The sequence below is a fragment of the Nerophis ophidion genome, linkage group LG25 (assembly GCF_033978795.1).
Source record: "Nerophis ophidion isolate RoL-2023_Sa linkage group LG25, RoL_Noph_v1.0, whole genome shotgun sequence".
In the NCBI taxonomy this organism is placed as follows: domain Eukaryota; kingdom Metazoa; phylum Chordata; class Actinopteri; order Syngnathiformes; family Syngnathidae; genus Nerophis; species Nerophis ophidion.
In genome coordinates, this window is record NC_084635.1 from 23,561,411 (window position 1) to 23,586,140 (window position 24,730).

The 24,730-nt window shown below is 39.8% G+C and overlaps 1 protein-coding gene across 1 annotated transcript in view; it reads right to left on the reverse strand.

The window, feature by feature from the left end:
• The window catches only part of LOC133542901 (Golgi apparatus protein 1-like), an 86,203-nt gene that overhangs the window by 54,506 nt on the left and 6,967 nt on the right, over positions 1 to 24,730 (reverse strand). Inside the window, exons 2-8 of the mRNA XM_061887153.1 lie at positions 18,952 to 18,981; positions 18,104 to 18,190; positions 15,997 to 16,212; positions 15,714 to 15,917; positions 12,764 to 12,835; positions 12,501 to 12,687; positions 6,704 to 6,921 (exon numbers count right to left, since the gene is read on the reverse strand). Of these exons, the coding sequence (XP_061743137.1) occupies positions 6,704 to 6,921; positions 12,501 to 12,687; positions 12,764 to 12,835; positions 15,714 to 15,917; positions 15,997 to 16,212; positions 18,104 to 18,190; positions 18,952 to 18,981 (1,014 nt within the window). The remainder of the gene's footprint in view (positions 1 to 6,703; positions 6,922 to 12,500; positions 12,688 to 12,763; positions 12,836 to 15,713; positions 15,918 to 15,996; positions 16,213 to 18,103; positions 18,191 to 18,951; positions 18,982 to 24,730) is intronic.

Consider the following 24,730-nt stretch of genomic DNA (forward strand, 5'->3'; position numbering starts at 1 on the left):
ATAAAAAGTAGAATTACTGCTAATATGTAGCATCGTTTGAAAAGTCACCTGCTAGAGAATGAAGAGTGCTTACTCCGCATTTCAACATCTTGGTTCAGTGCCACACGCCGACACCATCAAAATGCTGAGGCAAACATTTCCAGATCAACACCGTATAAAAACATAGTCAACAACAGAATTTGAATAACGTTCGTAGCAACCTACCACATAGCATTGGACGAACACTATTTGATTTCCTAATATGCAGCTCATTTTTATTTGACACTTAAAATGTCTCTGACAATCTTGCACTTTCTATTTTGGCAATGTCATGAACGTTGGTGCCATTGCTTAATAACTGTTTAATAAATACAGTTTTGGTCAAATTACTTAGTTGTGATTTGCTTCTCTGCATGAAAGTTAAAAATGAGCATATATTAATGCAGTATGAATAAGAATGTTTTAATGTAGACACATAGAATCAGCATACTGCTGTGATTATATGCATCAAGTGTTCATTCAAGGCCAAGGCAAAATATCGAGATGTATATCGTGTATTGCGATATGGCCTAAAAATATCGAGATATTAAAAAAAGGCCATATCGCCCAGCCGTATTATTTATATATATATATATATATATATATATATATATATATATATATATATATATATATATATATATATACACATATATATATACATATATATACATACATATATATGTATGTATATATATATATATATATATATATATATATATATATATATATATATAGACATAAAACATTCACACAGGGTGTACCCCGCCTTCCGCCCGATTGTAGCTGAGATAGGCGCCAGCGCCCCCCGCGACCCCAAAAGGGAATAAGCGGTAGAAAATGGATGGATATATATATATATATATATATATATATATATATATATATATATATATATATATATATATATATATATATATATATATATATACACATACATATATATATATATATATATATATATATATATATATATATATATATACCCAGCAGCTGGCCGACTCGCAGCACCTCAGAATACCTTGAAGCACTTAGCTACCACAATGGATGCGGGGACTGGACCCAGCAGGCTGCTATTTACTTTCTGATATCAAAATAAAACACAAAGCAGTTTGGGCAATGAAAATAAAGTAAAAAAAAAAGTGTCGTTCTTCTCCAACAACACCAATAGTTTGGCTAACAATAATAAACAGGAGTGGTACCTCGCACATCGAATACACAATCTTCACAACCTATGTTCAATTCGATGAGATGACAAAACATTATAGCTAGTGCTGATGTTAATTGAACACCGATAAAAGTTTGCAGTTAAAGGACGAGTAAACATCCCACTAAATAAACAAAAAAATGTATAAAGAAGTTGTGGCAACGTTCCCGACACATATCCTGCTGCATGTTTCCTCACATCATTAACTCTCAGTCACAGCTAATGGATGCTGTATTGAGAAAATGAAAGCAAAATCAAATAGTTTTCTACTTCGCTGTATACTTTTAGTGTGAAACAAATGTCTGTCTCCATTATTGTCCACACCTGTCACCATCGAAAAACAGCAATGCGCTTTCAAACGCATGCCGACAAGCAAGGGAAAATTAAGTTAAACCAAGCGCTTGGTTCTGTATACTCCGAGGGGAAATATCTGTAGCGAAGTCCGGATAGTTGTATTCCGTCATGTTTTTTTCAAGCTGCTGTGAATTTGTTTGAGGAAGTAAGCAGTGTTGCCTGAAATGCAGGACAAAATGAACATATTTTTTGTAACAAAAAATTTCAACGGAACTACTAACCGTCAGGAATTCTACTGCGGTTTATCATCACACTATACCTGGGGTCAGCAACCCGCGGCTCTGCGGCTCTTTATCACCACTTTAGAGCTTTTTCAAAAATATATCTATTGTTTTAATAATATTTCTGTAGGAGGACAAACATAACACAAATCTTGCTAATTATTGTAAAGCCCTCTGTTTAGTATGTTTGTGGTTATGCTTCACTGATTACAGTATTTGGCCCACGCCGTTTTGTCCTACTAATTTTGGGAGTCCTTGAACTCACCGCAGTTGGTATATGTGTACAACTTTGTCCGTCACTGCCACAGAAAGACGTGTTTAATGCCACTCCTTCTTTGTTTCATTCTGTCCACCAAACGTTTTATGCTGTGTGTGAATGCACCAAGGTGAGCTTTGTTGATGTTACTGACTTGCGTGGAGTGCTAATAATCCATGCTAACATGCTGATTAGGCTAGCTGTGTGTACATATTGCATCATTATGCCTTGTTTGTAGGTATATTTGAGTTTATTCAATTTCCTTTATTTATGTCTTCTGTTTATTTAATTATATTTGCATGTCTCATGACACTTTATCCGTACGTAATATCGGCTGCATTTCTTATTGTGTGCAATGTTGTTCCAGACCACAGAAAACGTTACCCAGCTTGCAAAGATTGTAATAAATCCATTGGAAGAAGACAGCCTGTCCTTTCCTTCAACTTGGGCACACACATCTATACCTTTGCCAGTTTTAAGGCAGTCATTTCCAGGAGTTATCTAACCCTTTGAGACACTTACTTAATGTGTTGCCTTCATTATAACACTTACATAAGGCTTTTAACTTTTTGCGGCTCCAGACAGATGATTTTTTGGTATTTTTGGTCCAATAGGGCTCTTTCAACATGTTGGGTTGCATATGCACTATAGTTTACCGTTATATCCCTATGCCAAAGGGATGGTAATATTGTGTAATAAACTGTAATTACCCGATGTGGGCTTTAGAGGACAGTGGCTGGCTTGCCTGCACTATTAAACCTAGTCTCAGTGGCAGTGAAGAAGACGAGATTGTTCAAAGAAAAGGTCTTCCTCCTTCACGTCGCCGCTGCCATTACAATTACACTTACAAACCCCGTTTCCATATGAGTTGGGAAATAGTTTTAGATGTAAATATAAACAGAATACAATGATTTGCAAATCATTTTCAATATATATTCAATTGAATGCACTACACAGACAAGATATTTGATGTTCAAACTCATAAACTTTTTTTTTTTCACCCAAATAATAATTAACTTAGAATTTCATGGCTGCAATGCGTACCAAAATAGTTGGGAAAGGGCATGTTCACCACTGTGTTACATCACCCTTTCTTTTAACAACACTCAATAAACGTTTAAGAACTGAGGAAACTAATTGTTGAAGCTTTGAAAATGGAATTTGTTCCCATTCTTGTTTTATGTAGAGTTTCAGTCTTTCAACTGTCCGGGATCTGCGCTGTCGTATTTTACGCTTCATACTGCGCCACACGTTTTCGATGGGAGACAAGTCTGGACTGCAGGCGGGCCAGGAAAGTACCCGCACTCCTTTTTTTACGAAGCCACGCTGTTGCAACACTTGTCTTGCTGAAATAATCAGGGGCGTTTATGATAACGTTGCTTGGATGACAACATATGTTGTTCCAAAACCTGTATAGACCTTTCAGCATTAATGGTGCCGTCACAGATGTGTAAGTTACCCATGCCTTGGGGACTAATATACCCCCCTACCATCACAGATGCTGGCTTTTGAATTTTGCTCCTATAAGAATCCGAATGGTTATTTTCCTCTTTGTTCTGGAGGACACCACGTCCTCTGTTTCTAAATATAATTTGAAATGTGAACTCGTCAGACCACAGAACACTTTTCCACTTTGGATTAGTCAATCTTAGGTGAGCTCGGGCCTAGCCAAGCCGGCGTCGTTTCAATATATTGTTGGTAAATGGGTTTGGCTTTTCATAGTAGAGTTTTAACTTGCACTTACAGATGTAGCGACCAACTGTAGTTACTGACAGTGGTTTTATGAAGTGTTACTTAGCCCATGTGGTGATATCCTTTACACATTGATGTCGGTTTTTGATGCAGTATTGCCTGAGGGATCAAAGGTCTGTAATATCATTGCTTGTGTGCAGTGATTTCTCCAGATTCTCTGAACTTTTTGATGATTTTACGAACCATAGTTGGTAAAATGCGTGGGTTCCCTTGCCTGAGGGATCAAAGGTCTGTAATATCATTGCTTGTGTGCAGTGATTTCTCCAGATTCTCTGAACTTTTTGATGATTTTACGAACCATAGTTGGTAAAATGCGTGGGTTCCCTCCGGGTACTCCGGCTTCCTCCCACCTCCAAAGACATGCACCTGGGGATAGGTTGATTGGCAACACTAAATTGGCCCTAGTGTGTGAATGTGAGTGTGAATGTTGTCTGTCTATCTGTGTTGGCCCTGCGATGAGGTGGCGACTTGTCCAGGGTGTACCCTGCCTTCCGCCCGATTGTAGCTGAGATAGGCGCCAGCGCCCCCCGCGACCCCGAAAGGGAATAAGCGGTAGAAAATGGATGGATGGATGGTAAAATCCCTAAATTCCTTGCAATAGCTCGTTGAGAAATGTTGTTCTAAAACTGTTCGACAATTTGCTTACAAAGTGGTGACCCTCACCCCATCTTTGTTTGTGAATTACTTAGCATTTAATGGAAGCTGCTTTTATACCCAATCATGGCACCCAACTGTTCCCAATTAGCCTGCACAGCTGTGGGATGTTCCAAATAAGTGTTTGATGAGCATTCCTCAACTTTATCAGTATTTATTACCACCTTTCCCAACTTCTTTGTCACGTGCTGCTGGCATCAAATTCTAAAGTTAATGATTATTTGCAAAAAAAAAAAAACATTTTTTAGTTTGAACATCAAATATGTTGTCTTTGTAGCATATTCAACTGAATATGGGTTAAAAATGATTTGCAAATCATTGTATTCCGTTTCTAATTACATCTAACACAAATTGCCAACTCATATGGAAACGGGGTTTGTAATTTCAATCTGCCAGAAAACATTTATTTAGGCAGGAATATCACATAACACCGAATAACAGAATAGCATGATCTATTGTAAGACGATTTTTCTTTATTTTGTTGGTTCAACCGGATGTCAAGCATAGCGCTATTATTGTGAAGCTGCCACCCGGACGTGTGTGATTGGTATGAGAAAAGACTTGACACGTTTTGAAGAAAATGTGACTTTAGATTTCTTCCCTACCGTCTTTGTTTCTGCTAAGTTAGTTTTCCATTTTACTAAAGCAGTTCAAGTAAGAATCTATATTTTATGTTTTCAATGCACTTAACTGTAATCCAAACAAGGACGTGAAGCTTCTCCTTATTCCAAGCAGCAATGCTCGCTCCAATGATGTTGTCTCACGGCAATTGAAGGTAAAATTGTCTCGTCTTGTCCGGAAAACAACTTGTCATGGCTTTGGATATGAGATTTCCATAACGTCCCCCTATCTTTGTGCAGTTCTACTAGCTATTTGCAAGTCTGTGGCTCAACAGTAAACTACAGAACGTGAAGAGGGTCAAACATGTTAATCGTGCGTTAAAAAAATGATTGCCTTAAACTTATAGTTAATGCGTTATCGCGTTGACTTTGACAGCCCTAATACACATACATATATCTACAGTCGTGCTCATAAGTTTACATACCTTGGGAGAATTTATGATTTAAAGGCCATTCTTCAGAGAATATGAATGATAACACAAAAACCTTTCTTCCACTCATGCTTAATGGTTGTGTGGAGCTATTTATTGGCAAACAACTGTGTTTACTCTTTTTAAATCAAAATGACAAAAGAAAGTACCCAAATGACCCTGATCAAAAGTTCACATACCCCAGTGACTTTGATCTGATAACATGCACAAAAGATGACACAAACAGGATTGATTGGCTAATCAAGGTTCCAATCCTCACCTTTGACCTGTTTGCTTGTAAATAATGTGTGTGGATAAAAAGTCAGTGAGTTTCTGGGCTTCTGACAGACCATTGCATCTTTCATCCAGTGCTGCACAGATGTTTCTGGATTCTGAGTCATGGGGAAGGCAAAAGAATTGTCAAAGGATCTGCGAGAAAAGGTAATTGAACTGGATAAAACAGGAAAGGGGTATAAAAAGATATGCAAGGAATTGAGAATGCCAATCAGCAGTGTTCAAACGCTGATTAAGAAGTGGAAAATGAGGGATTCAGGCAGACCAGCAAATATTTCAGCCACAACTGCCAGGAAAATTGTTTGAAATGCAAAGAAAAATCCACAAATAACTTTAGCTGAAATACAGGACTCTCTGAAAAATTGTGGTGTGGCTGTTTCAAGATGCACAATAGGCACTTGAAGAAAAATGGGCTGCATGGTCAAGTCGCCAGAAGAAAGCCATTTCAGCGCAAATGTCAAAAAATATCCTGCTTGCATTACACCAAACAGCACAGAGACAAGCCTCAAAACTTCTGGAACAAAGTAATTTGGAGTGATGGCTTTCTTCTGGCGACTCGAACCATGCAGCCCATTTTTCTTCAAAAGCCTCCTTATTGTGCATCATGAATTGATTTAAAAAGAGTAAACACAGTTGTTTGCCAATAAACTGTATATATGCATCCTTTAGAATGTAAAATATGTAATTTTTCACGTGATACAGTTCATATGAAGCCAATAGCCTTGAGTTATATAAACCACTCAGAATGGCTTCAATTACTTTAACCGTTTCCTGTTGCGTTTATCATCGGCGCCATGTGGTGTGTTTACTAAAATATACTGTATGGCATTACAGTTAAAACTTGACATGAATGAGCAAACAAATCATTGGAACAATTCCGATGTTCCCGCCATTGTTTATGTAAGGTGGGGACTTACAGCACTCTGGCAAACACTGTCAACGGTGGCACTGCGGTCACCGCGTCCGATCCTCATCAGGCAATGCAGTGTGCGACCTTTGCGGTGAAGGCCTGAGCAATGAGTCTCAATCTCAGCCCTGCAGTGTAGCACAATCTCTGGACTTAAAGAGAAATCCTCCATCAGCATCCTCCGATAGTCCAGCATCTCCCCTTGACACTCGCCAGTGACCGGGCGACCTACACATAACACAGGAACCATAGGTAGACTCATATTGATCATACAAGCCATGAAGGCAATCAATCAACAAATAAGAGCTTTGTTCCTACGGCAGTGTTGTAGCGTATAATTTTACTTCACTCTTCACTTTCCTTTTACGTCCTGCAATCAGAAGAGTCTGTCTTACACTTCGGAAACATAATAAAGCAGGCCTGGGTAATTATTTTGACCCGGGGGGCAAATTTAGAGAAAGAAATGTGTCTGAGGGCCGGTATATCTATTTTTAGAATTTTTAATCAGACATTATTGTGAGGTTTTGTATTAGTGTTTCTAATACAAAACCTCACAATAATGTCTGATTAAAGTCTAAAAACGTTTTGACAGACCGCCTTAAAAAACGGAATGGAATTTAAAATTTTTCTATGAATGATAAAACACTGAATATTGACACCCCCTCTCGATCGACATATTTTGCAATCAAGCAAAACGCGACAAATATGCGACAAGGGTATGAACGCAAAGGGTAAAAATACAATGTAAAATCTGATGTATAACTAAGCTTTAGAACTCTGTAGTGAAAATCTCCTTCCACGTCTGTCCCTGACACCAACATTTCAGGCTGACACTCTGTGGAAACGCTCCCCACCCCCACTGCTTGGTGCCTCGTCTCGGCTGCCGTGACTTAACATAGTAACTAATTAATTACCATAGTAACTATTATATCGTGCAAAAGCGCATATTCCAACCACTGAAATACTTTGTATAGTTCAAGACTTACAGTCATTAGAAAACATCACTGCACATCATAATGGCAGCTACGGTTTCCATCTTAAAGATCGAACAAAAATTATTTGGGTATGTCCGGCGGCCCAGATTGGAAAGCTTAACAGGCCGCATTTGGCCCCCGGGCCTTATTTTGCCCAGGTCTGTAATAAAGGGTACAAATGTAAAAATAACAAAAGTGAATTCCTTTCTTAGTGTAGAAACACATGTCTACGACTTATTCTGCAACGCTCAAATAACTAGAGAGGTTCTCTTTATGTACAGAATTAATTATTCTAATTAGTTGGGTTTTACTTACCATATTTTTCGGACTATAAGTCGCAGTTTTTTTCTTAGTTCGGCCAGAGGTGCGACTTATACTCAGGAGCGACTTATGTGTGAAATTATTAACACATTACCGTAAAATATCAAATAATATTATTTAGCTCATTCGCGTAAGAGACTAGACGTATAAGATTTCATGGGATTTATCGATTAGGAGTGGCAGATTGTTTGGTAAACGTATAGCATGTTCTATATGTTATAGTTATTTGAATGACTCTTACCATAATATGTTACGTTAACATACCAGGCACCTTCTCAGTTGGTTATTTATGCGTCATATAACGTACACTTATTCAGCCTGTTGTTTACTATTCTTTATTTATTTTAAATTGCCTTTCAAATGTCTATTCTTGGTGTTGGGTTTTATCAAATAAATTTCTCCCAAAAATGCGACTTATACGCCGGTGCGAATTATATCTGTTTTTTTCCCTTCTTTATTATGCATTTTCGGCAGGAGCGACTTATACTCCGGAGCAACTTATATTCCTACTCTGAAAAATACGGTATATAGAGCTTTTTTTTAACCTGCAAGGCACTCAAGCTTTCACATATTTTTGCAGGCATATGTTACCACTGAAGCTCATTTACATCATTATATCAGTATCTTGCTAAAAGACATGGAGCAATGGGGAGATTATTAAAAATGTGGCCATGTACTTCTCGTTCACCATCATTATTCTTGAGCTGTAGTGAAAGTAATACAAAATTCCAAACATCCATTAATTTTTACTACTGTTCAGGATCAGATCAGAGCACATCTGACCGTGGGTAAGATTCAGACTACAGTAGATCACAAGGATTACCAAGACCAAGACCCTTGCCAGTGGGGAAAAACTGTGGTTAATGACAAAAACCGTAAAAAGGTCTATTATTGATATTCTAAACCAGTGGTCCCCAACCTTTTTGTATCCGCGGACCGGTCAACGCTTAATAATTTGTCCCGCGGTCCGGGGGGGTGTCCTTTTTTTTCTTTTTTTTTTTTTCTTCTTTGTCATGAAAAGGGGAGTTTTTTGCTGTTGGTGCACTATTTGTAAGTGTATATTGTGTTTTTTGTGTTGATTTAATAAAAAATAAAAAAAATAATAATAATAATATTTTTTTTTTTTATAAAAAAAAAATTCTGCGGCCCGGTGGTTGGGGACCACTGCTCTAAACTAAGGGTGCCCAAAGCACGGCCAGAAGGCCATTTGTGTCCCGGCACATTCTAAAAATACCAAACTAAAACTAACAAAGACACAGAAAGTGCAATAAAACAGGTAGAACGAAAAAGTTAAAAATGTTAAAGAGGAACATTATCACCAGACCTATGTAAGCGTCAATATATACCTTGATGTTGCAGAAAAAAGACCATATATTTTTTTAACCGATTTCCGAACTCTAAATGGGTGAATATTGGCAAATTAAACGCCTTTCTGTTTATCCCTTTATGAGCGACGACGTCAGAACGTGACGTAACATCGGTACTCAACGCCATTTTTCCCTACAACATCACACGAGTCAAATCAGCTCTGCTATTTTCCGTTTTTTCGACTGTTTTCCGGTACCTTGGAGACATCATGCCTCGTCGGTGTGTTGTCGGAGGGTGTAACAACACGATCAGGGACGGATTCAAGTTGATTTACGTAGACTGTGCATCGATTAGCACGGCATGCTAATCGATGCTAACATGCTATTTAGGCTAGCTGTGTGTACATAATGCAGCATTATGCCTCATTTGTAGCTATATTTACGTCTAGCCTTTCCCTCCACCCACATTTAATGCCAAACAATCACTTAGCAATCGACGGATTTAACTTGCTCCAGTGTCAAGAGATGCGAAAGTCTCTCGTTTGGTTTTTACCGGCGATGCTACGACAGAGATGGCACAGAGATGATAAGAATGTCTGGATATCCTGCGACACTCAAAGCAGATGCATTCCCAAAGGTAAAGTCAAATAAATCACAAAGGTGAGTTTTGTTGATGTTACTGACTATCAGACATATTTGGTCGCGGCATGACTGCCAGCTAATCGATGCTAACATGCTATTTAGGCTACCTGTATGTACATTTGAAACTATATTTTCATCCAGCGTTTCCCTCTACCCACATTTAATGCCAAACAAACACTTACCAATCGACGTATTTAAGTTGATCCAGTGTCACAAGATGCGAAACTTCCGATCGTTGGTCTGCAAATTTTACCGGCGATGCTAAGGCAGACAGGGCCAAATAGCGTCAATAGCTATTCGCTCAATAGCTTCAATTTCTTCTTCAATTTTGTTTTCGCTATCTGCCTCCATACGCCAACGATCCGTTTCAATACATGCGTAATCTGTTGAATCGCTTAAGCCACTGAAATCCGTGTCTGAATCCGAGCTAATGTCGCTATATCTTGCTGTGCTATCCGTATTGGCATCACTGGATGACATCACAGGAAAATGGACGGTGGCTTCACAGATAGCGAAAATCAGGCACTTTAAAGCTTTTTTAAGGGATATTCCGGGATGGGTAAAATTTTGAAAAAAACTTTGAAAAATAAAATAAGCCACTGGGAACTGATTTTTATTGGTTTTAACCCTTCTGAAATTGTGATAATGTTCCCCTTTAAAGACGATGAAAGACGCTTGGAAGATGCAGCTATTGGGAGTCAGTGTTGTAGCCTTTATAGCCCTTCAAAACAACTTCAAAACCCTCCATCAACGTTTTGTATACACATTGCAAGTCTATATATAATGTAGTAACCGGCACAGTCATTATAATATTTAATATGTCCAATATTTACTCTATTTTGATCATCTTAATCAATGCCGGAACTAATTCTTCGGCACATTTATTCCCGTTTCCATAGCAGCGCACATCCGACAATGTGTGTTCATACTCCCGGATACAAAACGCTTACGTGTGTTCTAATCATGGGAGACTATAAGGAGTCACAACCTTATTTTTTAAAATCTGAATTTATAAAAGATGAACTACTGCTTCTAGAAGCCAGCACGAAGGAAAAGTGTGGCGCTGGAGAAGACGGAAGCCAATAGAGTGAGGTGAAAGTGATTTGAAACTGCAAATTGTGGAACTTGAACTTGAAGCGAAGCTATTTCGACATAAATGGCGTGCTTCCCCATAATTAACCGGAAAAAACGTCCCTGGCCAGCTGGACCAAACAGACAACTGTCCATAAGTACAGTAAGTCCATCCATCCATCCATTTCCTACCGCTTATTCCCAGTAAGTCACACTTTATATTGATAATGATACACGCAGCATGTTTGATTGATTGATTGACTGATTGATTGACATTTTTATTAGTAGATTGCACAGTTCAGTACGTATTCCATACAATTGACCACTAAATGGTAACACCCAAATAAGTTTTTCAACTTGTTTAAGTCGGGGTCCACGTTAATCAATTCATGGTACAAATATATACTATTAACATAATACAGTCATCACACAGGTTCATCATCAGATTATATACATTGATTTATTTACATTATTTACAATCAGGGGAGTGGGATGAGGAGGTTTTGGTTGATATCAGCACTTCAGTCATCAACAATTGCATCATCAGAGCAATGGACATTGAAACCGTGTAGGTCTGACTTAGTAGGATATGTACAGCGAGCAGAGAACATTGTGAGTTCAGATAGCATAAGAACAAGTATATACATTAGAAATAAAATTGATTATTTAAATTTGGTTATTTACAATCCGAGGAGAGGGGATGTGAAGGGGGGAGGGTGTTAGTAAAGGGTTAAAGTTGCCTGGAGGTATTATTTTAGTGCGGTTTTGAAGGAGGATAGAGATGCACTCACTTTTACACCTGTTTGGAGTGCATTCCACATTGATGTGGCATAGAAAGAGAATGAGTTAAGACCTTCGTTAGATCGGAATCTGGGTTTAACGTGGTTTGTGAAGCTCCCACTGGACAGACGTCCTGCATGTTATTACAACTACAGTACATACGCTGTCTGGTTAGTTGTGTACAAACGAAACATGAAATGCGGGCTAATACTTTACAGATAATGTAATATGATTCTTTGTTTTTCAGTCTGTAAAGATTGGTGTCTTATCACAGTGTTGTGCATTACAAACACAAACGCATTTCGTGTTGTTGTAGAAGCTATTTTATGTCTTGCTGTAGTTAGCTTCTACGGCTAATACCGTAGCACGCCCATTTGTTAGTACGATAGTTAAATCGTTCCTCGATGTTTGCTCTTACAATAACAATGTCACTACAGCTTGGTTTTTATCCAGGTTACGGAAGACAAATGAAGTATTGACAGGTTTTGAATGCATTTTCAAAGTGATTTAGGGGTAGAATTGATTTCTCCCATTAGCTGCATAGCTAGTCACCAAGAACGAGCCAATTTTTATGTTAGAAAGCGAAAAAAATTAAATAAATGTTTGTCTTGTTGTCTCTTATAATGATTGTGAACGATAGGCAAAATTCCATAAGAAGTGCAGGTACCCTTTAAGCTCAGTCATTGAGGTAATCTGAGGTGTTAAAACCAACCTCTGTGCATGGCAGCCTCCAAACACAGTAGGAGGTATGAGAGTCGGGCCTCGCGAGCTCGTGGCAGGTTGCTGTCCAGGCTGCAGCGATGCTTCTTGAGGTCCAGCTTACAGGCTTTAGCAAGAGAGTAACTGACCCTATAGTCTTGAGAGATCAGCTTCTGGCGGGTAGTTAGTGCGTCTCTGCACTTTAGAGGGAAAAAGAAAAATATTTTCTGTGAATGTCAAAGCACAGACAAGATATGGGAGTTGAGATGGGCACACCTTTTCTGACATGGCCTCTTCAAACTTGTGGTTGAACAGACACTTATAGACTTTCCCTTCTCCTGCTTGGATCTAGAAGACAGACAATGGAAGTGGGATGATCATTTTGGACAGTATAAAACATCATATGTTGCCTTTCTGGGCTATTTCACAGTATCATGTTAGACCCGCTCAACATCCATTGCTTTCGGTCCCCTAGGGGGGGGGGTTGCCCACATATGCGGTCCTCTCCAAGGTTTCTCATAGTCATCATTGTCACCGACGTCCCACTGGGTGTGAGTTTTCCTTGCCCTTATGTGGGCTCTACAGAGGATGTCTTTGTGGTTTGTGCAGCCCTTTGAGACACAAGTGATTTAGTGCTATATAAATAATCATTGATTGATCAATTGATATTGCCTTGACAGACTAAACAACAGTTCTTCCAAACTAGTGGGCTGAGGCAGATTAGTGGGCCACAAGAGATCATCAGAAGTGCTGCAGGAAACGACAAGATTTTACTTAATTGGTCTAAATCAGGGGTCTCAAACTCAATTCACCTGGGGGCCACTGGATGCAGAGTCTGGGTGAGGCTGGGCCGCAAGAAAAGATTTCTTAAAAAAAATGTTGCATACTCCTCAGCATGTCTAGTTGTATAATGACATTTCAAATTGTATTCCTTATGCACCGCAACTTTTTCTGTGCAAATAAGACACGTCGGGGTGCTCCTGTGCTCAATAAAGAAATCTTGCATTTCCCACTTTTCCTGGAATTGTCTTTGCTCACCACTAACCTTCCTCTTCACTGCAGGCTTTGAAAAATACATGTTTGGGGTTGTAGAATATAAAAAGTAAACAAGAAGAACGGTTATATGGTTGCTGACTTTGCCAAAGAAGTAAAATATATTTGCAAAGATGGAGAAAAAGTGCAAAACCAGGTTGAAAAACTGTTGCTCGTGTGAATAGATGAAAAGCAGCTGGCAGGTGATAGCATTTGTGAGAAGGCTCGCCAATTATATGGTGACTTAATGTCCAGAGGTGACCATGCTGGCACCAGCACAGAAGAACAATATAAAGTGAGCAATGAGTGATTTGAAAAGAGGACCAGGGCATTCACAGTGGTGTGGTGTGGTGTGCTATCGCCGGGCTGGTAGCTCCGACAAAGCTGCTGCGGAGGAGTTCATCAAGCATATCTAAGATTTTATCGAAGAAGTGGTATTTTTACTGCAGCAAGTCTTTAAAGGCCTACTGAAATGAGATTTTCCTATTTAAACGGGGATAGCAGGTCCATTCTATGTGTCATACTTGATCATTTCGCGATATTGCCATATTTTTGCTGAAAGGATTTAGTAGAGAACATCCACGATTAAGTTCACAACTGGAGAAAAGCCCTGCCTCTACCGGAAGTCACAGACGATGACGTCACCCGCTGATGGCTCCTCACATATTCACATTGTTTATCATGGGAGCCTCCAACAAAAAGTGCTATTCGGACCGAGAAAACCACAATTTCCCCATTAATTTGAGCGAGGATGAAAGATTTGTGTTTGAGGATATTGATAGCGACGGACTAGAAAAAATAAAATAAAAAATGCGATTGCAATCGCGTTGCATTGAGACGGATTCATATGTTTTTAGAGACATTTACTAGGATAATTCTGGGAAATCCCTTATCTTTCTTTTGTGTTGCTAGTGTTTTAGTCGGAAAACCTGATAGTCGGAAGTGTACGCCCACGGCCGTGTGTTGACACGCAGTGTCTCTGGGAAGTCGACGGCAGCTGTACGGGAGGCGCAAGCTCAGCTGATCTCCGGTAGGAAGCGACTTTTTAACCACAATTTTTTCACCGAAACCTGCTGGTTGACAAGTGGTCGGGATACATGTCTCGCTGTGATCCATAGGAAAGTTTCAACTCCATGAATTTTAAACAAGGAATCACCGTGTGTTTGTTGAGGAATGCTCATCAAACGCTAATTTGGAACATCCTACAGGTGTGCAGGCTAATTGGGAACAGGTGGGTCCCATGATTGGGTATAAAAACAGCTTCCATGAAATGCTAAGTAATTCACAAACAAGGATGGGGCGACGGTCACCAATTTGTAAGCAAATTGTCGAACAGTTTTAGAACAACATTTCTCAACGAGCTATTGCAAGGAATTTAGGGATTTTACCATCTATGGTCCGTAAAATCAGCAAAAGGTTTAGAGAATCTGGAGAAATCACTGCACGTAAGCGATGATATTATGGACCTTTGACCCCTCAAGCGGTACTGCATAAAAAAACGACATCCGCGTGTAAAGGATATCACCACATGGGCTCAGGAACATTCATAAAACCACTGTCAGTAACTACAGTTGGTCGCTACATCTGTAAGTGCAAGTTAAAACCCCGCTATACAAAGCGAAAGCCATTTATCAACAACTCCGAGGAACGCCGCCGGCTTCGCTGTGCCTGAGCTCATCTAAAATGGACTGATCCAAAGTGGTGAAGTGTTCTGTGGTCTGACGAGTCCACATTTAGAATTGTATTTGGAAACTGTGGACATGGTGTCCTCCGGAACAAAGAGGAAAATAACCATCCGGATTGTTATAGGCGCAAATTTCAAAAGCCATCATCTGTGATGGTATGGGGGTGCATTAGTGCCCAAGGCATGGGTAACTTACACATCTGTGACGGCACCATTAATGCTGAATGGTCCATACACGTTTTGGAGCAACATATGCTGTCATCCAAGCAACGTTATCATGGACGCCCCTGCTTATTTCACACAAAACAATGCCAAGCCACATGTTACAACAGCGTGGACTCGTAGTAAAAAAGTGCGGGTACTTTCCTGGCCCGCCTGCAGTCCAGAATGTCTCTCATCGAAAATGTGTGGCGCATTATGGGTTGAAAAGGATTTGCAAATCATTGTATTCCGAAACGGGGTTTGTAGAATATTCATTGGTACTGTCAATTGTTAAGAAACACTTCTTACATTCTGGCAGAATCTCTCGCGGTCATCTCGGCAGGAGAAGTAGAGATGTCGATCGAGGTGAAAGTCATCTGATGACAGCTCTGCCACCCGCAGAATGGCTCTTTGACACTCCTCTTTGATTGGATGAACTCCCTTTTGTTGTTCCGCCTCCCCCACAAGTGCCTTTTCCAGACAAGCAATTACTTCCCCCTGCGAGTGGATGTCCTGAAGTTGCAACAACAGGAAACAAGATTCAATAATAGCATTCAAAACAACACCAAAGCTGGACTTCTGTACAGGTCACCTTGTGTCCTATATTGATGCTGCCACAGCGTAGGTTATTGATGTCTTCTTTGCATTTGTCCATGAATCCACATATCAGTCTGTAGTCACTAAAAATAATACTAGTCATCTTGGTGATGTATTGGTTGCACTGGTACTCGCTGATGTTGCCACGGTGATCTACAAGACACGACACAAGATAGCCCCTCCCACGCTCCTCTTCATTGCACTCCTTCAGCTTTAGATATTAAACATGAAGAGAAAAGTGAAAGAAAGACTAAGTTTGGAAAGTAATGATCGTTTCCCTCAAGAAAAACTGCATACTTTCGTAAATATTACATCATTCAGTGAAGAAAACCACAGCATATTAAACAACTGTTTTAAGCCAATTCACTTCACCCTGAGCAGCAGTGAAGTACTGTATAACATGGGCACAATTCCCAGTGTACTGAATCGATCCCATCCCTACAGTTCAGGTTGTCAAAGAAGACCTTTAACCTCTCGTAGATAGGGCAAGTTTAGTCTCACTCGGGTTGTCCTAGTCTGTCTAGAGTTGATCATGAACTGATGACTTTACCTTCGTCTGACTAAAACTATGCTATCTAGTCATTGAGCATGAACTTAAGCATTAACTGAAAGGATGAGATAGTCAGACGATGGTTGTCCTATTGATGAGAGACAAAATGTCTTTTTAGACAACCTGAACAGTCCAGATGGGATCGATTCAATGCACAGACAATTGTCCCCATAGATTACTTACTCCCTGTTCAGGTTGAAAAGAACTGTCTTGACATTTCTAGATAGTCAGACTAGGGTTGTCCTCTTTAGTCCTATCAATTCATGCTTAGGTTCATGCTCAACGACAGGTGCAGTCTTTCTAGGGTGGAGCATGAAGTGAGTTCATGCTGAGGGTCAGACTAGAGCAGTAGTTCTTAACCTGGATTCGATCGAAGCCTAGGGGTTCGGTGAGCCGGCCTCAGGGGTTCGGCGGAGGTCAAAACACACCCGACTCATCGTGTAAATAAAAACTTCTCCCTATCGGCGTATTACGGATACGGCAACAGCTTACGGATTTGCAAGTGTGTAATATGTTGTGAGTTTATGCACTGTGTTGCTTTTGTTGTTTGAACAAGGTTTTTTTCTTGGATGGTTCATTTTGTGCACCAGTAAAAAAACATGGTAACACTTTAGTATGGGGAACATATACACCATTAATTAGTTGCTTATTAACATGCAAATTAGTAACATATCGGCTCTTAACTAGTCATTATTAAGTACTTATTCGGAATGGCCTTATTATAACCCAAACCGTCTAACCCTGACCCTAACCAGGTGACTCTAAATGAAGTCTTTATTACTTAGAATATGTTACGCTAGTGTCCAAATAACTTTAAATTAAGTCTTTGTTACTTAGAATATGTTCCCCATACTAGAGTGTTACCAAAAACCTATAACTTTGTCTTGAATTTGAAAAAAATATATATATATATTTTTTTCGGTGAATGCGCATATGAAACTGGTGGGGTTTGGTACCTCCAACAAGGTTAAGAACCACTGGACTAGAGTAAAAGTAGAGATGCCCTTTCTCATTTATGAGATTGGATGAGAAGCAAACTGTCTTCTAAGACAAACTTAACGATGTCCTGAAAATATAATGATCTGGATGAATAATATTTATTGGTGTATGAGTTAGTCAATTAGACAAGGGAATTTGTTAAAAAACAGTAGTTTGCCAGAGAGAAGAAACACAGAGAATTGGTGTCCATGTTAACTATACGGAGCAGCGGTGTCAAAAACATTTTCCACAAAATGTTATAAAGATGGTCTTTTTCCATTTATAAAAAGGGCCATAACCAATAAAACTTGCTCAGAAGTTATATCTGTATATATTTTTAGAAAAACCTTTGACTTACTAGCATAAACTCACATTACAGTATGTATTTTTGTTCTGTTGTTTACCCATTAATGTTGTATTGATACATGCCACAAAAAATGGCCTGCAAATGACCCCCCATGCTGCATTTTTGACACCCATGAAGTGGCGCAATTGGTTTCTTGCAGAGCTCCAATAACATATTTTGGTGCCATAAATACTTTACAGAATATAACACAGTGTGGGGGACACTCACCTCGGTGATGGTGCTCTTGCAAACCTCTACAGCCACTGACTCAAACTTTGGGTCCGTGGTCAGATTAAGTTTATAGTTCCAAAGAAGCTGATGAAAAGAAGAAGGAGGGAATAATGGAGAATAAAGTAGAAAAATAAAAATTAATCTCAGAAGCCATGACTGACAGAGGCCCTAGCAAACAGAAGAAAATTAATCATGTTTTTTTCGGTGGAACCCATTTCTCTTTAGGGTAGGCATATGTTTATGTCCTTATTTACATCTATTAATGTGTGCAAGAGTGTGGCAATCATGTAGTATTGAAGCCGTTTTTTTTTTCCTTCCTTGCGGAATATTTGCAATGCATTTGATGCGGGCGGCACGTGGAATGTCTTCTTCTGAAGAAGAAAAGTTCACGTAAAAATTGACCCCATGTTTGTTTGCCCAGTGAGCTCCAGTGAAATCAGGGGAAGTTTAGGATCTTCTACGATGTAGAAGCCCTTGATTTGGTCACCTCCAGCACACAATGAGTAATCAATCTGGCCTCATCAAAGATTTTTATTAGAATCATTTAATGTTTTCGTAATTATCGATGTGTGGCCCAAAAAGGTGTACCCACTGGGTGTGAGTTTTCCTTGCCCTTATGTGGGTTCTTCCGAGGCTGTTGTAGTCGTAGTGGTTTGTACAGTCCTTTGAGACATTTGTGATTTAGGGCTGTATAAATAAACATTGATTGATTGATTGATTGATGATTGATAGTGGGTAGCAAGTGTGCATCAATTAAACAATACATTGCAACAGTGATGCTTATGCATTTATTCAGTTAAATACTTTTGCAAGGTAAAGATAAATGAGTTACTGTATGTACTTACATGGTTACAAGCAGGAGCAATGTCAGTTTCCTGCAGACACATACAAAAAAGCAGAAGTCAAACGTTTTTGTTAAAAAACAGTTATAAATTAAATCCTCCAATGAATATAAAAATGGCCAAATTTACCAAATTGTTTGGCGATGCATATTGCATTTGACCAAACCCAAACAGATATTCCATTTATAACAAGGGCTCATCAATTGGTCGATCGTAAACAACCTGTCGATCGCGGAGGTGTTGTGGGTCGATTGCCAGGCATTAAAAACATAGACCTAAAAATGACCTGTTATCAATCTTCACTGTGACATCTCACTTTCGTCACTGGATTGACCTACACGGCAACCGAGAATTTTAAGAGATGGCCGCTGGCTGGTGTGAGCATAGTGTAAAGAATAAAAACGACCGTCAGGAACGCGAGAAACACTTTATATTTCAAAACAAACTGTGCTTCCAAACACCTGCCATCAAAAGTGTAAAGCCGACATTACAGTTTCTATCTTTGCAGTAAAAATGTGAAGTGAAGTGAATTATATTTATATAGCGCTTTTTCTCTAGTGACTCAAAGCGCTTTACATAGTGAAACCCAATTTCTAAGTTACATTTAAACCAGTGTGGGTGGCAATGGGAGCAGGCGGGTAAAGTGTCTTGCCCAAGGACAAAACGGCAGTGACTAGGATGGCGGAAGCAGGGATCGAACCTGGAACCCTCAAGTTGCTGGCACGGCCACTCTACCAACCTAGCTATACGGCCCAAATGCTGCTCCATCCTACCTGCGGAAACAAAATACGGGTCTAAGGAAGCTACCAAGTTCGCCTCCACTGTATTCTTGGTTAAAGGGCGACTTCACTTTATAAAACATTTTGCTTATCATTCACAATCATTATGACGACAGATGACTGTGCATTCTAACTCGTAAATAAACATAAAATTAAGTCAGCTAACAGCATAGCCAATGGGAGGTCCTCTTTTCCGCCCATGAAATCCAAGAAATAACCACCCAAAATCCGCTAACAATAGTCTATTTTAATTTTTATTGCATATTAATCAAGTATTAGTGATATTGTTATTATAAGTGCTAACGCAGACAAACTATTTATAGCGGTGACGTGACTACCACCGTGTGTCCCCTATGTTTACAATCATGGTGTGATCTGCTGTTTCCTCACTTCCTTGCTCCCTGGAAGTTTATTGTCGATCATGAATAATGCCTCCCACCTGGACAGAAGAAGGCTAGGAACGTATTCCGACAAGTTGGTCCTCGATGACGTCCAATTTAAACCCAGAAATGGTGAGAATGACACAAACAGACGCTTTGTTCATCATTCAGCCATCAACTTTTAAATTCATCTTGAGATATTTTTAGGCATGTGCTTACTGACAACAAAGATGACTTATTTGTTCATAAATATTTATTTATGCTGTAACCACGCTGCTCATTAGGCTGTTACACAAATTTAAATAACTTACACTTTTGTCTATTCAAAAGTAAGGACAAGTGCAAAGTGCAAAATAAAACAAGCATATTTTTTATGTAAAAAAAGGAACATTTAAAATACCAGCAATAACAACAAACAATAAAACAATAAAACCTATTTTTCTAAAATAACAAACAAGCATTTAGTGAGGATGTCCATCCATCCATCCATTTACTACCGCTTGTCCCGTTCGGAGTCGCAGGGGGTGGCTGGAGCCTATCTCAGCTGCATTCGGGCGGAAGGCGGTGTACACCCTGGACAAGTCGCCACCGCATCGCAGGGCCAATACAACAGATAGGCAGACAACATTCACACTCACATTCACACACTAGGGACCATTTAGTGTTGTCAATCAACCTATCCCCAGGTGCATGTCTTTAGAGGTGGGAGGAAGCCGGAGTACCCGGAGGGAACCCACGCAGTCACGTGGAGAACATGCAAACTCCACACAGAAAGATCCCGAGCCCGGGATTGAACCAAGGACAACTCAGGACCTTCGTATTGTGAGGCATATGTACTAACCCCTGTTCCATAGTGCTGCCCATTTTTTCTTCCTAGTGAGGATGTGTTTAAAAATATATTTTATTGATTATTGATTAACTCCTAGAATTTTTAGAACTCTAATAGACTCAATGTATATCATTTTATGCATTCTACGTTCCCATCCTCACCTATGGTCATGAGCTTTGGGTTATGACCGAAAATACAAGACGATGGGTGAGAAGCTCTGTCATCCGGTAGAAGCTCAAAGTAAAGCCGCTGCTCCTCTCGATGTAGAGGAGCAGCGGCTTTACTTTGAGGTGGTTCGGGCATCTAGTCATGATGCCACCCGAACACCTCCCTCAGGAGATGTTTGGAGCATGTCCGACCGGTAGGAGGCCACGGGGAAGACCCAGGACACGTTGGGAAGACTAGCTCTCCCGACGGGTCTGGGAACACCTCGGGATCCCCGGGGAGGAGCTGGAAGAAGTGGCTGGGGAGAGGGAAGTCTGGGCTTCCCTGCTTAGGCTGAGTTTGCTAAGTGTAAAATTGAGCTGCATTTGTAAATTAAAAAAACTGCTGTTCTAAATGTGTCCGCTGGATGTCGCAATAGCAGTTCTGTTAGGCAAACAAATAGTTTATACCGGGGCGAGCAAGTATACCAAGCAAGAGATACACGGTAAAGCGGGGCTGCAACTCCTCCCCCTCGACCCAACCACTGGTCCACCGTGCTGGGTGGGCCAGGGGTTAGTGCGTGTGCCTTACAATACTCAGGTCCTGGGGACGAGCCCTGCTTGGGGTTTTTCTCTGTGGAGTTTGCACATTCTCCCCGGACTTCCCTCCCTTTACATTACGGTTACCCTCTGGGGAAATAGAATTGGCTCACAAGACTGTTTAATCTGAAAATGTGTTTTCTTTTTTCTGTAGTGGTAGCAGCAGCTGCCAGTTGTGGTGGCAGTAATATTTGTTTGTTGGTCATGTCAGAGAAATGTGGCACTGTTAACTGCTGCCCGACTTTAACCGAGGATTTGTGATTAGCTAATTGCATAAATTTAAATGTCTTTAATGCTCTGGACATCAAATGTTATGCTTTTTAATGCCATTTAAAGCCTTTATTTTTGCGAAATCGATTTAATGACTATTACTGCTTTTTAATTACCCGCGGAATTCCTAAATACCTATAGGTGTCTCAATACAACTTCATTACCAATATAATACCAATATTGGAGCTTTGAGTATTGGCTGATACCGATATTAACCCAACACACTATCAGCACAAATCATAGTACATACTTTTACTTTTACCTTTACCATGTGTAGTGTAGTGTGGTGTTGTGCAGTGTGAAATGTTAGAAAATGTTTGATCAGGTGAAATTACTTAGAACAGTAGTAGGTAGGGATGGGCGATATATCGATATAGTTGGTATATCACGGGTTTGTCTCTGTGCGATATAGAAAATAACTATATCGTGATATTCGAGTATACGTTCTCACGCAGTTGCTTTTAGCTGCGGGCATTACACTACAGGCATTTCTAACTCTTTGTTGTCTCTCCTTCTCACAGAGACGTACAAACCCTGTTTCCATATGAGTTGGGAAATTGCGTTAGATGTAAATATAAACGGAATACAATGATTTGCAAATCCTTTTCAACCCATATTCAATTGAATGCACTACAAAGACAAGATATTTGATGTTCAAACTCATAAACTTTGTTTTTTTTTTCAAATAATTAACTTAGAATTTCATGTCTGCAACACGGGCCAAAGTAGTTGGGAAAGGGCATGTTCCCCACTGTGTTACATCACCTTTTCTTTTAACAACACCCAATAAACTTTGGGGAACTGAGGGAACTAATTGTTGAAGCTTTGAAAGTGGAATCCTCTCCCATTCTTGTTTAATATAGAGCTTTAGTCGTTCAACAGTCCGGGGTCTCCGCTGTCGTATTTTACGCTTCATATTGCGCCACACATTTCCGATGGGAGACAGGTCTGGACTGCAGGCAGGCCAGAAAAGTACCCGCACTCTTTTACTACAAAGCCACGCTGTTGTAACACGTGGCTTGGCATTGTCTTGCTGAAATAAGCAGGGATGTTCCTATAGCCAACCATGAATACCTGTTTTAAATGACTTCAGTAAAATGACATAAAAGACCGATCTTGTGTGCTTATTGGAGTACATTTATATGTTAACTGACTGTCCAACCTTGCACTAGTAAACGTAATGCAGGACTGTTTGTATGAGAGCTGATTGGAGATTTTAAATGCAAGCCGATACCCATCCATCCATCCATTTCCTACCGCTTATTCGCTTTGGGGTAGCTGGGGGCGCTGGCGCCTATCTTGGATAGGTTGATTGGCGACACTAAATTGGCCCTAGTGTGTGAATGTGACTGTGAATTTTGTCTGTCTATCTGTGTTGGCCCTGCGATGAGGTGGCAACTTGTCCAGGGTGTACCCCGCCTTCCGCCCGATTGTAGCAATCCGATACCATTCAATACCAATTGTTTTTTTATTTGCCAATATCTGATATCAGTATGGGATTGGGACAACCTTAGAAATAACTTTCATAAAACAAAAATGTAATCATGAGTCAGCATCTACTTGTAACATCATTAGAGTCCAACCTTTTCTCTCTTGCTTTCTATCTGACAAACCCGTGCTTGCTCAGAATTGCACCAATAATGTCACACGTAAGCAGCATGTCGTAAAAGCTGTATTTATATTCCAGTAAATCAGGTGACCGTTTTGTACTTTACTCTGGTTGATGTTTTTATGCTGACATAGCGACGATGATTTTAGCACACCACTCACTTTTAATTCTACTTTACCATTTTGATTTTTTTGTACAGTAGTTATTTCCAAAGACATGCACCTGGGGATAGGTTGATTGGCAACACTAAATTGGCCCTAGTGTGTGAATGTGAGTGCGAATGTTGTCTGTCTATCTGTGTTGGCCCTGCGATGAGGTGGCGACTTGTCCAGGGCGTACCCCGCCTTCCGCCCGATTGTAGCTGAAATAGGCGCCAGCGCCGCCCGCGACCCCAAAAAGGAACAAGCGGTAGGAAATGGATGGATGGATAGTTATTTAACGAAAATGTGATCAGCGATTTCTCTTACAGAACTGGTGTCCAAAATAATGTTTTAATTGGCTCTGGCCAATTAAAAATGTATGTAATATTAATGCGATACTGTACATTAAATATGACAGTATTTGGCTTTGCAAGTGAATATTTTCTGTGCAGATAGGTTATCATATACCGTACTTTCTTACATTGGTGTGGTTTTAGCATATTCAATGTATAGAATGCTCTAAATGAGAAAAGATTGTACACCTCATCTTAAAGTAAAACAAAAATCATATCCTTGCTACATCACCTCTGACCGAGATTTGAACCCAGTACCTTCTGCTTTGCAAAAGAGCCGTGGGAGCGCTGCGAGAGCCCCGAGAGAGCCACAAATCTACTAGCGAGGCATGAGAGGCAACATTTTCCACAGTGTGTGTTCTGTGTTTAAGCCGTAACAGGATATTGTCCGCATAAAAAAAATATTTTTTTCAAGTAGTTTATTGCATATTGTTCCAATAAATGACAACTTGGGACAATTGTTGATTGACAGTCTAAACGTAACAAGACTTTCTTTACTCATCATTTTAGCAATTCCATGCATTTAAATGTATCAAATCTAAAAGTCACAAATCAATAGCAATCACAATTTTTGGCAGAAGAATCTTTTTTTAAGTTTTTTTATCTGAAAATCGTGCAACCCTAGCAGATATCATAGGACCTTCAATAACTTCAAGTGTCAGCTGACATTTATTTCACT